Raw genomic sequence first — 15,488 nt, 5'->3', positions numbered from 1 at the left:
AACTGTCTTCTTTGCTTATGGTCATTTCCATTTACTTTGTTAGAATACCACTCTAGGTTGGTCACTGAGATTTCAAAGCCATTTCCCCAGTCCTATAATGGTACCTCACTTTAGATGACAGGTAAGTAACTGAAAGTTCGCCTCAGTATTGGCACCTTTGTATATTGAATCTTGTATTAAATGCATCAGTGCTGAGCCTTCACACAAATTCAATTATGAATCATTCATAAAGCACAATATGTATTTCCCCACAACCATCTTTAGCATAAAGAAAATGACTGACACACACTGAGTTTGCACATATCATAATCCCCTTGTATTTCTAAACAGTGCCTCAGGCACACGTACACTTAGCCTTTCTGTCAATCTGCTCAACATCCCAGGTGCCACTTCCCTGATTGACATCAGAGAAGATTGTGTCATGTGGAAGGATAAGATTTTATGGGAAAGCAGATAATAATTACTCTTGTCTCCAGAGAGAAATCATATTAGTCAAACAGGAAGGAAAATGACTCATAAAAATAGACACACATCTCAGCTAAAGGTCAGGCTTCTCTGTCTAAGTCTAAACTACCCATCACCATTTATTTATGCAACCATCAAATCTTCGTCGTGAGTCTTGTTATCTAGGCACCATTACTCAGGATTTCACTATAAAAGACAACATCTCTAGTCCCCAAATAGTCCTGGGAAGGAGAGAGAAGAGTAAACGAATAGTGACTGTGCCATATAATAGATGATCCTGAGTGTGGTGGGTCTGCAGGTAAAGGAGAGACAGGCAATACAACTTGAGGGGGAGGTAAGTCAGGAACGTTTAACTGTAGAAATGAAGCCTGAGCACAGCCTTGAAAGATGACAGCAAGTTAGTGACGCTACAAGGAAGATAAAGAGTGTTCTGGGCAGAGAAGATGACCTACCCATGAATGTGGAGACAAGGGAGCTGGAGCATTTAGGGAATTCCAGGCTTTTGGAATGGCTTCTAAGAGAAGAGGAAACTAAGATACACTCAGACAACTGAATAAACAGGACAAGATGATGCCACTGTTAGGCTCCACAGGAGATAAGCATGAGGGCTGGATTACAGAGAGAGGTAACGGTGCTCTGATGGGTCTTGCATAATCTGGGAAGGGAGGCAAGAGATAGGATATCAGAACTCTGCAGGATCATCCAGGACACAGACAGAAAGGAAAGACAAAATGATCAACGTTGTGTATTTAACATTTTGAGATGCTGGACCATGCTGTACAGCCTGGGTTAGTGACTGGTTCTCTTTTTTTCTGGAAATAATAAAGACTTGTCAAGATCCCTGCTCTCTTTGTGGGTCTATACTCCCTGGAGTGACTTAGGAAACATCACGATGGTCTTTGGAGGTTCTTCCCATTTTAAAGCCTAAAAGCTTGTGGTGCCATATGCAAGAGTCTCAAAGAAAATAATGTCAGTAGGGGCTAAATAATGTGAACAGAATGAGTATATATGGACGGTAAAAAATACTGGGAAGAGATAAGTCCAGGGCTTATACATAAATCAGATGGAAACTCAGAAAATTCATTTTATTTTATTTCTTTATAGCACTAAATATATTGGCAATTAATATTTCCCTGCTCTCAAGACATATGATCATATATGTTGGTCACAGTGGAGAAGAAAAATTAGTGAATTCAGAATTCAGTGTACTCTTTATACCTTTCTTAAAAGGGGCAATTATTTGTGGCTTATGGACTACAGAGAGAGATTCAAGTGTGCAAGTTCAGGCTGAGCCTGAATCTTTCCTTTAAAATTCAGGAGATAAACACTAGTAGATATTCATAAATATTAAAGTTTAGTCATATCCTCTAAAGACCATAATGAAGACAGACCACCTCAATTAAATTATTAACCATCCTGGTAGAAATAAAGATGCCTTTAACTCTCTTATCCTTAACCACAGGGCATGCATTCTCTAAGCTGTACGGAAGTAGGGGTTACATGAGCTTTAAGGTCCCTCCCAAACTAAATGATAAAATTATAAGTGCACTAATTGGCTTTTCGTAGATCATTCAAACTCACTATTTCTGCCCTAACAGATTATTACTGGGCCTGCACGGATAAGGGCAATGATTTGACAAGTGAGTTCACAACAGGACCAGATGCAATCGCAATCCAAATCTTAACTTTGAAAACTAGCCAGATAGGTCTTTTTTCATTTCATAAGCAGTGATGGTGTCCACATAGACCATCCTGCAAGAACATAGATGGGTTCATTCAGGATTCATTGTCCTGGACCTGAGGTCACTAGAAACTTAAAGAGCCTTCAAGTTTGATCACTAATTCTTGAGAAAATACTGCCTCTGTGACCAGAGACTAAGAACTAAATTCAACATTTCCAAAGACTTCTTACTTTGAACTAGAATTTGAAAGGTACGAAGAATTAATCATGCTAATATGTGCCTAGTAATGCCAGTGAAAGAAAATGTCATTGCAGCAAAGCTTAATCATAATTAGTAGATCGCACTTTGAAATAAGGTGCTAAAAGGGAAATTTACTGAGATATTGTTTAATGGTATGCTAATACTATTTCCTGTGTTAAACTGGTCAGTGTCAGGCAGCAAGCAATGAATGTCAGTCAATGAAATATTTTAAACTTTCCAAATGAAATAAGAAATGATTATGCAATTAAACTGACTTTGTAATTGTGAAATTTATCTGGAGTGCTAAACTAGTATATATGAAAGCCATATTCCATCAGTTATTTGAAAATGGTTTAAATGTACAAAACATGTACTTAGATCACTAAAAAAATGGCTTATGGAATTGAGGAAAAAGTTTATGTCAACTGTGGTGTCATTCCTAGAGGGTATTTAAAAATAGAAATAATCAGCATTTAGCTGAGTTTTCATTCTTAGTGTAATAAAGCAAATTAGCATGTGACATAAGCCATCTCTTAATAATAGTTTCAAGCTACATTGACATAAAGTAATCAAATTTCCATAGGAAATTTAACTTGCATGCTAGACAGTTTAATTATCTGGTCCACATTTCAATAGTTCCCATTATAAGAAAATATGCTGGAGTCTGTCACCGAGAGTGTCTATAACAATAGTTTGAATATGTCGACAACTTTTAATTATCTGGTAAATCATCTGCCTGCTGATACATATTAATGTGTAGGTTCAGTCACATATTAGTTAATTTGACCAAAACCTGGGTGGTAAAAATACGAACTAAAATCAGTCTTAAACCAACATCATTTTTCCAAAAGTTCTTAGAGTCTAACAAATAATCTTGTCCTCTGTAACATGAAAATGGAAAAGTTGGCATAGAATTTGAAAATTATATCTAACTTTAATATCCCACCCCAGAAATGCCTCATTTGCCTCTAAATAGGTTATTGATCCTGCCACCCCCTACTGTCTAAGAAAAATATGCAGATGATTTATGTCTTCTCTTTTTATCATACTCTCCACTTCATAAAGCACTTGCACATGCATAACATCCTGTGGTCTCCCCAGTGCCTTGAAGTCGTTGGTGGATAATTATTATTCTCTTGTCACAGTTGAAGAAATAGAAGTCAAGTTTCCCAGTAGAGTCCTGATCTCAAATCCAGCCCTCAGCCTCATACTGCTAAAGTGATGTATTTTGCTTATAGGATGCTCTTTGTGTATTTCACTCTTATTTTAGACAAAATTGTGGCATGAGATTTGTACTCTTTTAATGTTCAAAGCATATTAGAAGGAGCTGCAAGTAGTTGATGAAGATAAGCACACTGACAATATGAAAAGGATAGTAGATAACCTGATACTGTGGAGGGAAAGAGAGAAAATACACCCTCCCCAGAGGCTCAAGAACTCCAGCTTCGCCAAAAGCTCTCTTCACTTGGTTCAGTCAGCGTGGAAACGTGGGCTCCATCACCTGTGAGCACGGCATGGTCCTGCAGCCAGATACAATGACTGATGCTGACATCAGAATGCTGTGGGTCACAAGGGAAGGATCAGTTTTGTCAGCATGGGGAAATGTGCTAATTTTATTAACAATGCCAGTTATAATAATAATAAGGCAAATGTTTACCAAGCACATACTACACCTCAGGCATGTGGTGAAGCCCAGTCATCAGATTCTGCTTTCTTCAGCCGCCTCCTTCCTTCCTATTCATCCATGGTCCCTTGACCTCCACTTAACAGACTTGGTCTTGATCTAGTGCCCAGGGCTTGTCTGAAATGCAGGCAAGAAGGCTGTTAAGATATTTCCCTCATTATCTAAAAATCACCTTTCTATTTCGTCTGGCTCAGACTTTGGGTCCTATTTCTTATCACTGGTCTGTTGCTTTATTTCTAAATTATTCCTCAGTTGGTGTCCTGGTGCTGATAATAGTACTTCCTAGACTTTAAAATCCATGAAAGAAAAGACCATATTGGTCTTGTTCATTACTGTTATCTCAGTAGTCAGCCCCCCCATGACTGGCACAAAATGGGCACTCAAAAGAGGTATTATGCTGTCTGTTAAATAAACAGAATTCCCAGCAGCCTAGCCCTTATATTTCAGTTCTCTTATCATAAATTTCCTGACCTCAGCAGCAGCAGCGTTATTATATACCAGCACTTACTGGTTACCATGTGCTGATGCTTAATCCTCACAAAACTTTCAAGGTAGGTATTATCATTTTCATTGCATAGGAAAGTAGAATGAAACTCCATGAAGCTAAGTGATCTGCACAAGGTCTGTCACACACAAATGGTAAATGGCAGAACCACAGTTCAAAACAAAGATCTGAGTTACTTCAAGTAGAGCCACCATGTTCCCTCCTCTGGACTCTTCTGGAAGTTGCAGTGACCTTTTGAACCCCAGAGCAAGGTTTGCTGATAGTCTTTCCTGATGTCAAATGCCCACATTTCCAGTGACTACCTGTCTCTGTTCACCCTTCCTGTGTTGGGACATCCCTTTTCCTAAGCAGACTGCTCTCCTAAGCACCATGTGATAACATATCTTCTGTAGTCACATCCTCTAGACCAAAAGCCTCCCTTTTCCAAGTATACTGGTGACAGTTTTGAATCCCAGAGGTTGCACCTGGTAGAGTGTATCTGATTATGAGTGGGCTGGGAAAACAGGCTCAGAGAGTGAATGGCTCCCAAAGGCTTTCAAGATTGCAAAGGTTCAGGTGAGAAAAACAAACTGTAACTATCCAGAGCAAAAGACAGACATGGGTGGAACATGGATGAACAAGTTGAGTATCAATAGTTGGAACTAGAATGGGATGAAATGTATGATCAAAGAAAGCTCAGTGAAGGAAACTTGATCACAAACGAACCTGCTATGCCCTGACTTCCCTTTTTGGAAATCAGGAGAACAATTGGGTTGAGTACAAAGAAGAAATCGATTGATTGCATGTATGCTTCTGGTGTTTGTTCAGCCTGAAGACATGTATCTCTGTATCCCTGGCTTTCAATACATGTTTTGTTAGATGAATAAATCAGCCAGTTATTTTTGAAGACTGTGTTATGCATGCCAACACTTCTGCCTAAGACTGGGCCTGTTGATCAGAATCTCTTCTGTTCCAGGAGGTGAGACCAGCCTTCCCCATATCGCTACAGTGAAACAGAGCTCATCCCACCTCACTGACAGTATTAGGCCAACAGCAGCATGCAGCCATAAGCCTGCCTTCTGAAGCATTCACTGTGTTTTACTACTTTGTTATGTATTGTTTTATGTATCACTCAAAAATCCTGGGCCCTATGTCCTAAGACCTTTATTGTTGATACCCCACACGTAATGTTTGAACGTCATTATAGATTACAGTTTTACCATGAAAGTCAGTAGAACCTAAATGAAAAATCTAAGTGAACTTTTCGAAGCTTTCCTAGTCTACCAAACACAAACTGATGTCATGAATACAACTGGCTTTCTCTGTTAAATTGTTCTTAAGGAAGAAATGGAAGGTATATCATTTCACAAGAGTTGCTACAAATGGAAGGATGAATGAAGAAAATGGCTGGGAAGCCATGTGCATGCTGGGCAGCAGGCTGGGCCCCCTCACCGGCTCCCATGGTCAAGTCACACAAGCGTGTCATTTTAACCCATGTGTGACATATCTTAAAAGTGTTTTGATACCATGGACCTTTAGGATTACTTGCAAGTAATTGGAACTCTGAACATTAAATCTACAAATGTCAAGGCTCTACTTCCCATGTTGTTCTTATCAAGTGGAGGGAGCCGTGTAGAGAACTGGCCGAAAGCACAGGCTTCTAAGTCCTACAAGTTTGGGTTTGGGATCCAATCCCAGTGTCTTAAGATCTGTGCAACCTTAGGAAAATTACTTACTGTTTCTGAGCCTCATTTCTGTCATCTGTGAAAAGTGGCTAATCATCGTGGTTACCTCATGAGGCCTTTGTAAGGATAAAATCATACAGTATGCACAGCCTAGGACATCCGTGGGTATTAGCTCTTCATTTGTATTATTAGATTATAATTTCTGGGCAGGGACCATGTAGAATGTTTACCTGAATCCCTAATGCAACTGTAAAAAATAGTAAATTTATTCAAAAGCCTGGGCTTCTAAAGGAACACGCTTTAATTTTCAGAAAAAAAGAGACTTCTATATAATATAGGTCAAACGAGGTGTGAGAAAATGAGAAGCAGCCTTTGGCTGACAAGGAGCAGGAGCGACATAGAGAACTGGTTTGGAGCCCCTCGAGCACCTTTACTAATCAGCAGATTTATGAAAGGAAGGGAATTTCATCTCTTTTAAAGGTAGTAGAAATTATATGCTCTCTTGAGCTTTCTAAGCTTTGCCCTAGAAGGCAAAACTAAATGGTTTGCTTGCCCAGGAAAGAACTGAGAGAAGTTCATCTTTCTCCACTCTTAAAGCAAACCCAGCTTTGTTACCTCTTTTCTTCTGTCAGGGAATATCTCAGAGCATCTGGCAAGCTCTTTACTGCAGCCCATCCAGTGTTTGAACCTTTTGCTGAACCAGAAAATAGCTGAATCTGTGCTCTCGGGAAAAACAAAGATTGATGGGGGATCTCCAGCAGTAAGTGCCGAAGATTCATTACCTTGAAAAGTGGTGTGGAAGGACTTACCAAAGAAAGGAGGGTTGGGGGGTGACCAGGGGTGTAGGGGATCGCTCTGTTGTGAACATAATGTCTCACAAACAGCCTCTTGCGGCCTGAGGTAGAGTTGCTGTTTTCCTGCTAAGGAGTTGGTGTAACTGGTATTTGGAAAGGATTTGTATTGTAGGGACTGCTCTGGGGAACTAGACAAAGAAAGGGAAAAGACCAGTATAACAAAGAAAAAAAATTGCATGGTGGTCACTTTAGCAAACACTTTCAACGCAATGACTTACTCTAAGCAAGTTGTAATGGCTACCACTCCTGGTTCCCACCCTGTGCCAAGCCTTATCACAGTCACATATTACTCTCCAAATGAATCTGTAAGGAAGGAGGTAGTATTAGCCTCATTTTAGAGATGAAGAATTTATGACAGATTCACTGAATGACTTGTAGAAGGGCCACAGGGCTCATAAGTGATGCAACCAGAATTTAAAGATAGGTAACCAGGACTACTAAGCCCTTAACCACTCTACTGCTGCCCCAGAAAGGGAGAAGAGTTCACCTGGCTGAAGACAGTGGCCCCACAGCACGGGTAGTGTAGGACTTAGGCAAGAGCAGTGTAGATACTACAAAAGCAGACAGTGAAGAATCAAGCAGAGGGAATACAGAAGCAGGTGGTGGCTCCAGCCATTTATCTGGTACTAGATAGTACCCAGAAGTGGCAGTCAAAGAGAGACAGACTGCATTTTTAGTTAAACGTGTGTTTTTATAAACCAATATATTTACTGTATATAATTTATAATTTTTATATACATTCCTTATTTTTTCTAAAGTCTCAGTTACAGAGTGCTTGTACAGTGCAAACACTTGGACCCACCTACCTAGCAATCATAATTATTAAACCTTTCCTCAAACACTCTTCTCCCTTTCCCAGTCGTGCCATACCCTATTAGTTTCATTTACAGTAATTTTCATAATTTATAATTATTTTGAGTGTTTATTTGTCTATGAACCTATATATTGTCTGTCTGTCTATCACCCACTCTATAGGCAACAGGAAATTTCTTGCAGAGGGCATGGCTCACAGTAGGAACTTAAAATTGTTTTTCTTGATTGAATGAGTGCTCAGTCAAGGATTCCATTTCCTGACTAATTAGTAAATGTTCTTTATATTTTGTGAACATTAACTCTGCCTATAAAATTTGTTGCAAATATTCTCTTGTTTTTCATGTTCCTTTATTTTTTATGATAGGTGTTTATGATAGAAATAAGGCCTGTTGTACTATTTAGTTTAATATATTTCTCTTTATCATTGTGATTTCTGAGGCATATTTTACCTATTTGGTCTATCTTCTAATGATTTGACATTGTACTTTTAACTCTGCAATGGTCTGGAATTTTTTTTTCCAAATAATCTATTTTCTCAAATCTTAATTTTGTATATGTTCCCTCCATATTCTTTTATGATTTGCAGTTTACGACATATTAATATAGCGTATTAAATCAATGTACTTCTTTACATACATTAACATCAGTCCTATTCATTAACCTGTAAATCACTTTGTCAGCACTTCCGTTTTAATTATTATTCTATAAAAATTGCACTTTCGGATACATTCTAATAACTTTGAAGGCAAGGCACCTCTATCATTTTTCTTTTTCTGAATTATCTTACCATTCTCGCCTGATATTTCTTCCTCAGAATTTCAGTGTTTTACTAGTTATAAATCCACTGTGATCTGTAGCAGGGGAAGCAGTCTCCCCTTATACCTTTGACTGACCTTTCCTAATCCTCAGACACTGGCAACTGCACTGCCACCTGGCAGCATCCCTCTCCCTCCAGCTTTGGACGTGACTTATTGAGATTTCGTTCCTTGAGTGTGCTTCAGCGTAACCATTCCCTACCCACACTTCTTGCCCTATACTTTTGGGAATTCAGTCTCCAAAACAATGTGGAAGCAAATTGTGATGGGAATAAAAATCAATGGAGTAGAGTGGTATGTCATCCTAAATAGGAATAAAGATGCAGTTCAAACTGTAGGAAAATTACATTTGAAAATCCTTTTTCAAACATATTTAGTTTGGCATATATTGTTTATACAACTATATGCAGTAATCTGTGTGTATTATAATACATAATATATGTAATACATCATATATAATAAAGAGCATACTCACTTAAGGGAATGAGAGTTGTCAGTATTATTTAACTTCATATTTTCACTTCTCCTACCTTCCTCTACTGAGCCTGCTTATTTTCATTTATATAAATTGAATGTACTTATGAGGAAATTTTACTGTACCTGCGTGGTTGAGAGAGGCTTGCTGGTTCTTGGGTTTTTCTGTTATTGGATCTCTAATTTAGGATGTAAGCGATGTGGGAGTTATAAAAAAAATGTGTATCTTCTTTCAGGCCGTGGGTTCTCTATTTTGCAAACAGCAAACTATATTTAAGACATAGATTTTGGTTCTCATTTTGGTTTGATAGGTGTTATTTAAATTTTTGTCCCAGATTTTGATGAAAGTTTTATGATTAAGCTGGAAATTCAGTGTTGTGAGTTTTCATACGTGTGTGTGTGTGTGTGTGTGTGTGTGTGTACACATGTGTGTATGCATGCACCTATGCCTTTATCATTATATGAAGAGAAATTGGAAGGTATGGTATCTGAGGCTGCTACATGAATATCCGTATTGCTCACTATTTCTAAACTATTTGATAAATATTTGTTGGAAGATTGTGTTCCTTATGTCTGTGAAAGGACTAACTTTAACATCTGAAATTTCTTACTAGAATTGTTTGTAGGGATGAGTGAGATTTTTCCTCATCTATGGGTGGTGGGGGAGGGGGTTCTTCATTTTTCTCACTGTCACTCTCTCATGCCAAATGCAGTTGCTTGTTTCTCTCTCTGGTGCTAAATGCTCACTGTGATTAGCTAATTCTACATCTCTGTTTGCAAGAGGAGAACATTTTCATCTCTGACTCCACTGGAGCTTGCTACTCATTCACACATGCTGATTTAATATGTCTCTCTGTAGGAAGTGTATGGGTGGCTTTTGTTCCAGCTGAGGGCAAAATACTGAGTCTTGAAAGTCTGCCGGGAATGGTCTTCATAGCAAAGAGATTATGATCATGGCTCAGGACTTGAGGTGAACAAAAGAAAATTCTGTTTGACACATACTATCTCTGGTTAACTAAGAACTGCACAAAAAGAGGTGGTTGAGATATGGTCCTTATCCTAAAGAAGCTTCCAGTCTAGTGTGTGGGAGATAAACACTTAACCAAATAGCTACATTATGGTGTCAAGAGTTCTGTAGTAGAGGGGTGAACAAAATGACACCATGACACAGACATGAGACAATTAATTCTGCTTGGTCAGCCAGCAGAACAACCAACAGAAACCCAATTCACCTTTGCAGGAAATCAGCAAGGCACAAATACTGTGTGTAAAAAAGTCCAGCAGCAGAAACTGTTGTAAACACCACATAAACTAGTTTCTGGAAATATGCATGTAATAGCTGAGTTTTAAAGGATGACTATGGGTGCAGACAAATACATTCCACGGTGGAGAGATCAGCGTATCAAATGTGTGTAGCTGTGGAAATGCTCCCTGTAATACAAGAAAAGTAAATTGTCCACTGTGTGTTGTCTTGCTGTGTGTGTACGGGGTGTTCAAGGCGAAGGTGAAGCCTCAGAGTGCTCTCCCAAGCCGTGCTACTGGTTCTCATAGTTGTCCTATGGGTGCTGCAGAGGTTATGGTGCAGAAAAAAAGTATGGTCATACTTATGTTTTAGAAAGAAAACTGGCAACCAAACAGAGAGCTGAGGCCAAGAAAACAGTTAGGAAAGATTTGTTCCTACCTCCTAATGTAGAGCCTGCCTCCCATTGCTCTTTGCTTCTGGAAGAGAGTTAAGGCAGAGGAGGAAATTAAAAGGAAGAAGGAAAGGGAGAAAGCTAAAAGAGGAGGGTAGAAGGGACTCCCTGGAGCAATTTGTATTAACCTCTAGTAAGAAGGAGGAAGTGAAGCCTCCATTCCTCTTATCTCAAGATCTTGAATGGCATCCCAAGCCTGGAAACCAGGATCACCAGCTGGGCACTGTCCTGATCAAGGTCTTGCGAGGCATGTTTTCCTCCTCCCTACTGAATGCTGCCCATAGGTGATCTTCCAAATGCTCTGCTTTTATCATCACCAGCCCTGCTCCAAAGCATCATTTGGAAGGACAGAAGTCAAAGTCTCAGAATAAATTTTAAGCGTCCATCCTACGTAACACCTGATGGCTCTCATTTACTGCCTTTGGTCAGAGTTTGTCTCCCATGAATCCCTTTGGAATCTTCACTCCTTGTTCTACGTACATCAAAATCCTTTTGGTCTTTCAAAGAATTTAAAATTCACTTCAAATCCTATTCCTCATTACACATTTTTTTGGTGATGTGAGGAGAGGTTACATTTCTTACTTTTGTACAGGGCTTGAAACTTTGAGAAAGCCATCCTCTTTTCCTACCTACATTACTGACCTGAATGTTTGGCAAGTTCTCAAAAATGGTCCAATAGTCTAATAGTTCCCAATGAGAACAGAGTTCAATTCAGCCAGTATTTATTGTGTGCCTACCATGTATAAGTTATTATGCTGAACATTCTCAGGATGCTAATATTAAATGTGTGCTCCTGGGGAGAACAAGAGCAAATTTATTCATTGGAGGACTATTTCTAATTCACCTGTATGATGAATAACTTGTGACTTTCAAATAAAGTACTCGTCCTTCATTAATTTGATGAATTCCATAAGTAGATGAAATTGTGACGGAACTTACATAAATGTATTTAAGTGGCACACATTTCACATTTCATGGCAAAAATCCATTCTTAGTATATACAGAAATGTAATCAAGCCTTCAGCATAGAACTACATACTTTATCTTGATGTATATATTGCTAATTATCCCATATGTCTTAGTCCATCTGGGCTGCTTTAACAAAATACCACAGACTGGGTAGTTTGTAAACGATGAAATTTATTTCTCACGGTTCCAGAAGTTGGAAGTCTGAGATCAAGGTGCCAGTATAACTGGGAGAAGGCCTCTCCTGAGCCGCAGGCCGCCGACTTCTCGCTGTGTCCTCACCTAGTGGAGAGAGTGAGGGAGCCCTCTCAAACCTCTTGGGCATTAGTCTCATTCATGAGGGTTCTGCCCTCGTGACTTAATCACTACCCAAAGACCTTACCTCCTCATACCGTCACATTGAGCATTAGAATTTCAGTATATGAATTTTGGGGGAACACATTCAGACCATAGCATTGCATATATCAGAAGTGCCTTCCTCACCGGGCTGGAAGCTTAGGAAACTAAGATACATCTATCATTTTTCCACACCACCCTTCTTCAAGTCCCTGCACTATTTTAAGATTTCTCTGCTATTAGTTTCAAAGGAAAGCAAAGTAATTTCTTTCAGTTATTTCACCTAAGAGGAAAATCTAACGCTCGAGTTAGTAACAGTGATAGTTAGAAGCAGGACGCATGAAGGGGACTGTCTGTAAGGAAGTAGACAGCCTAGTGAAATTTAAGACCAAATGTATGGCGTGTCGCTCTGACATTTACACCAAGAATAATCTGCCCTCTGGTACTTTTAGCAAATTATAAGGAAATTAGTTGCAAGGAATCAGTAATTTCATTAGACAGGAAGCATGTTTCTAAATTACGGAATTTTATACCAGAGGCATTTGAATATCACAGGGGTTAAGCCTCATAAGAAAGCAAAAGTACCCTATTTATCATCCTTAGCCAATGCTTTCTAATTCTTCTTTTTCATGTCTTTAAATACAGAATCCCCTTCACCTACAGCTGAGTTTAGAAAATTCATTAAGTTCTGATGCTGATGTCACGGTCTCAATCCTGACCATGAACAGCTGGTACAATTTTAGCTTGTTGCTGTGCCAAGAAGACTGGAACGTCACCGACTTCCTCCTCCTTACCCAGAATAATTCAAAGTTCCACCTCACGTCTGTCATCAACATCACTGCCGACCTTTCCCCAGCCGAGGACCTCCTGGCCTCCCTGCATGTCCAGCTGGAGAGCGTCAGGAACAGTGCTCCCACAGTGGTGATGTTTGGCTGCGACATGAGAAGTATCCGGCGGATTTTTGAAATTACCACCCAGTTTGGTGTAACTCCTGCTGAGCTTCGTTGGGTGCTGGGGGATTCCCAGAATGTCGAGGAACTGAGGACAGAAGGTCTGCCCTTAGGGCTCATTGCTCATGGAAAAACAACACAGTCTGTCTTTGAGTACTACGTTCAAGATGCCATGGAACTGGTCGCAAGAGCTGTAGCCACCGCCACCATGATCCAGCCAGAACTTGCTCTCATTCCGAGCACAATGAATTGCATGGATGTGGAAGCTGAAAATCTTACTTCAGGACAATATTTATCAAGGTAGGTTGCAAGGCATGGGTTACATCCCCATTGATTAGGCTTTGCTAAGAAGTAAAACTTCCCTATCTGTCTCCTTTGCAGAAATCTTGACTCTGAGTAGTTTTAAACTTTAATAATATTTCTGAGAGGCTTTCTGGTTACATAAGGCTAGTATTTCATGATCTGTCATTTGGAATTCAATCTACAGACTTGTATGCACCATAGGGTATGGTGGGGAACTCTCAGTCCTGCTTTTAAACCCTGGCTTAGTCAATCACTGTGTGCCCTTGGCAAGTTATTTTAAAACTCTGACCCTCACTGTTCTAATTAGTAAGCTAGGATAATGTTGAATGATTTTATATATTATAATTAAGAAACCATGAAATAATATATGAAAAGCCTAACACTATGCTCAGCTCGTAGTAGGTGCACAGCAAACGTTTCTATCCCTTCTCACTCTTTCCGTCATCAACAGACATGGACAAATCTCTCTCAACCTATACAGAGAAAAATATAGTCACAGGAAATGCACCTTTCTCTCTCCTCTCAAGTCTTGATGCTTAAGATAGTATAGAGTAGTGGTTTAAAGACATAGACCTTTGGAGTCAGACTCTCTGAGCTTGAATTTTAGCTCTGCTACTTACTACTTGTGTAACTTAGTCAAGTTGCTTAATTTCTTTGAGTCTTAGTTTTCTGTGTCCTAAGTCCATTTATGGATCTACTCTCCATGAAGTCATTGTGATAGATCATACAGACATAGATACATAGGTGGAATGAAGAGTTCCACAAAAGTATTTTACATTTATATTTTATATTTACATAATAATAGTATATACTTATATGCTATACTTATTATATTTATGTAGGTAAATTTCAATTAAGTGCCTTTTTTACTCCAGTTCATCAATCTGGTTAGGAAGCTAGAATGAGAAAGCCCATTTAAATTAAAGAATTGCCCTATGCACAGAGATGGTTTTCATGATCACTGAGAAAGGGGGAATATCATTAAAGGATATTTTATAGGGCCCTACATTTTTGTTTCTGAAAAGGACCCCCTGTCATCAAAAAGGATAAATCAGAGAATCATTGCTGTTTCAGAGGTGAAGTCTTAGCTTAGGCTGGCCATATTTTTAGAAATCCTACTTGGAACAGGGGCTCTGACTGTCTTGAGGAACACACAGCAATCTCATAGTGTCTCAAATTTTTTAAAAACATGAATATTTGATGAAAGTTCTGGAGATCCTAAGCATTTTGCATTTAACTTTATGTGTATGGATTGAGCACCTACTATGTGCAAGACAACATGCTAAATGTGGTATACAGGCAGAGTTTAAGCATAGACTATGCACTCCTTAAGGAATGTTGCTAATGAAATAATTCATAATTCACTTTTTAGGACTCTATTAATGGTGAAATTAGATGTTCTATCATCTGAACTTTCCATTTTAACCATATTGATTTGAAATGCAAGATTAAAATCTATACATTTTTTATTTTACAGCTGCTACGAAGGTTTAATGTACTGTTTTTGAACTAGCATGCAGTTGAGGCTCAGGATTTTATCTGGAATATGAAAATTCTCCTTCCTAAAAAAAATAGAAACAAAGCCTTTATTTATAATTCTGTAGTCATTATTCTGGAAGGACAGCTATAAACAACAGACAGTAAAAAACGCCCTGTGAAAACTACATTACATTATTTACCATATTTCTGTCACAAGTAAAATGGAGAACTTAAGAAAAATGATTCTGTTTGGATCCTAAAAATGTTTAGAAACTACAAAGAGGAATATTTGTTGACTTGGATTGTATATATCCTAGGGGTTGGTTTTTATCAAGATCAAACTGATATTTCTGGCTCCTCAAGATTTAACTTATATTAAAGTGATGTAACCTCTTTCACAAGGATTCCATGACATTTTGTACATGAAATTATATGATGATACTTATCCCATTCCATCATCATCATTTGTTTATGTGTCTGACACCTGAGCTAAAATATAAATTCTATGAAGTAGAGAAACCATTATTCAGCCTAGTTTAACACCTAGCATATAGCAGCCACTTA

At 38.8% G+C, this 15,488-nt stretch overlaps 1 protein-coding gene across 1 annotated transcript in view; it reads left to right on the top strand.

Moving 5' to 3' along the window:
- GRIN3A (glutamate ionotropic receptor NMDA type subunit 3A) overlaps positions 1 to 15,488 on the top strand; it is a 140,213-nt gene that overhangs the window by 33,376 nt on the left and 91,349 nt on the right. The window contains exon 2 of the mRNA XM_036888524.2: positions 12,838 to 13,442. Within this exon, the coding sequence (XP_036744419.2) occupies positions 12,838 to 13,442 (605 nt within the window). The remainder of the gene's footprint in view (positions 1 to 12,837; positions 13,443 to 15,488) is intronic.

The sequence above is a fragment of the Manis pentadactyla genome, chromosome 3 (assembly GCF_030020395.1).
Source record: "Manis pentadactyla isolate mManPen7 chromosome 3, mManPen7.hap1, whole genome shotgun sequence".
Taxonomy (NCBI): domain Eukaryota; kingdom Metazoa; phylum Chordata; class Mammalia; order Pholidota; family Manidae; genus Manis; species Manis pentadactyla.
The sequence above is the reverse complement of the archived record's forward strand: the minus strand, read 5'-3'. Positions and strand labels throughout refer to the sequence as shown.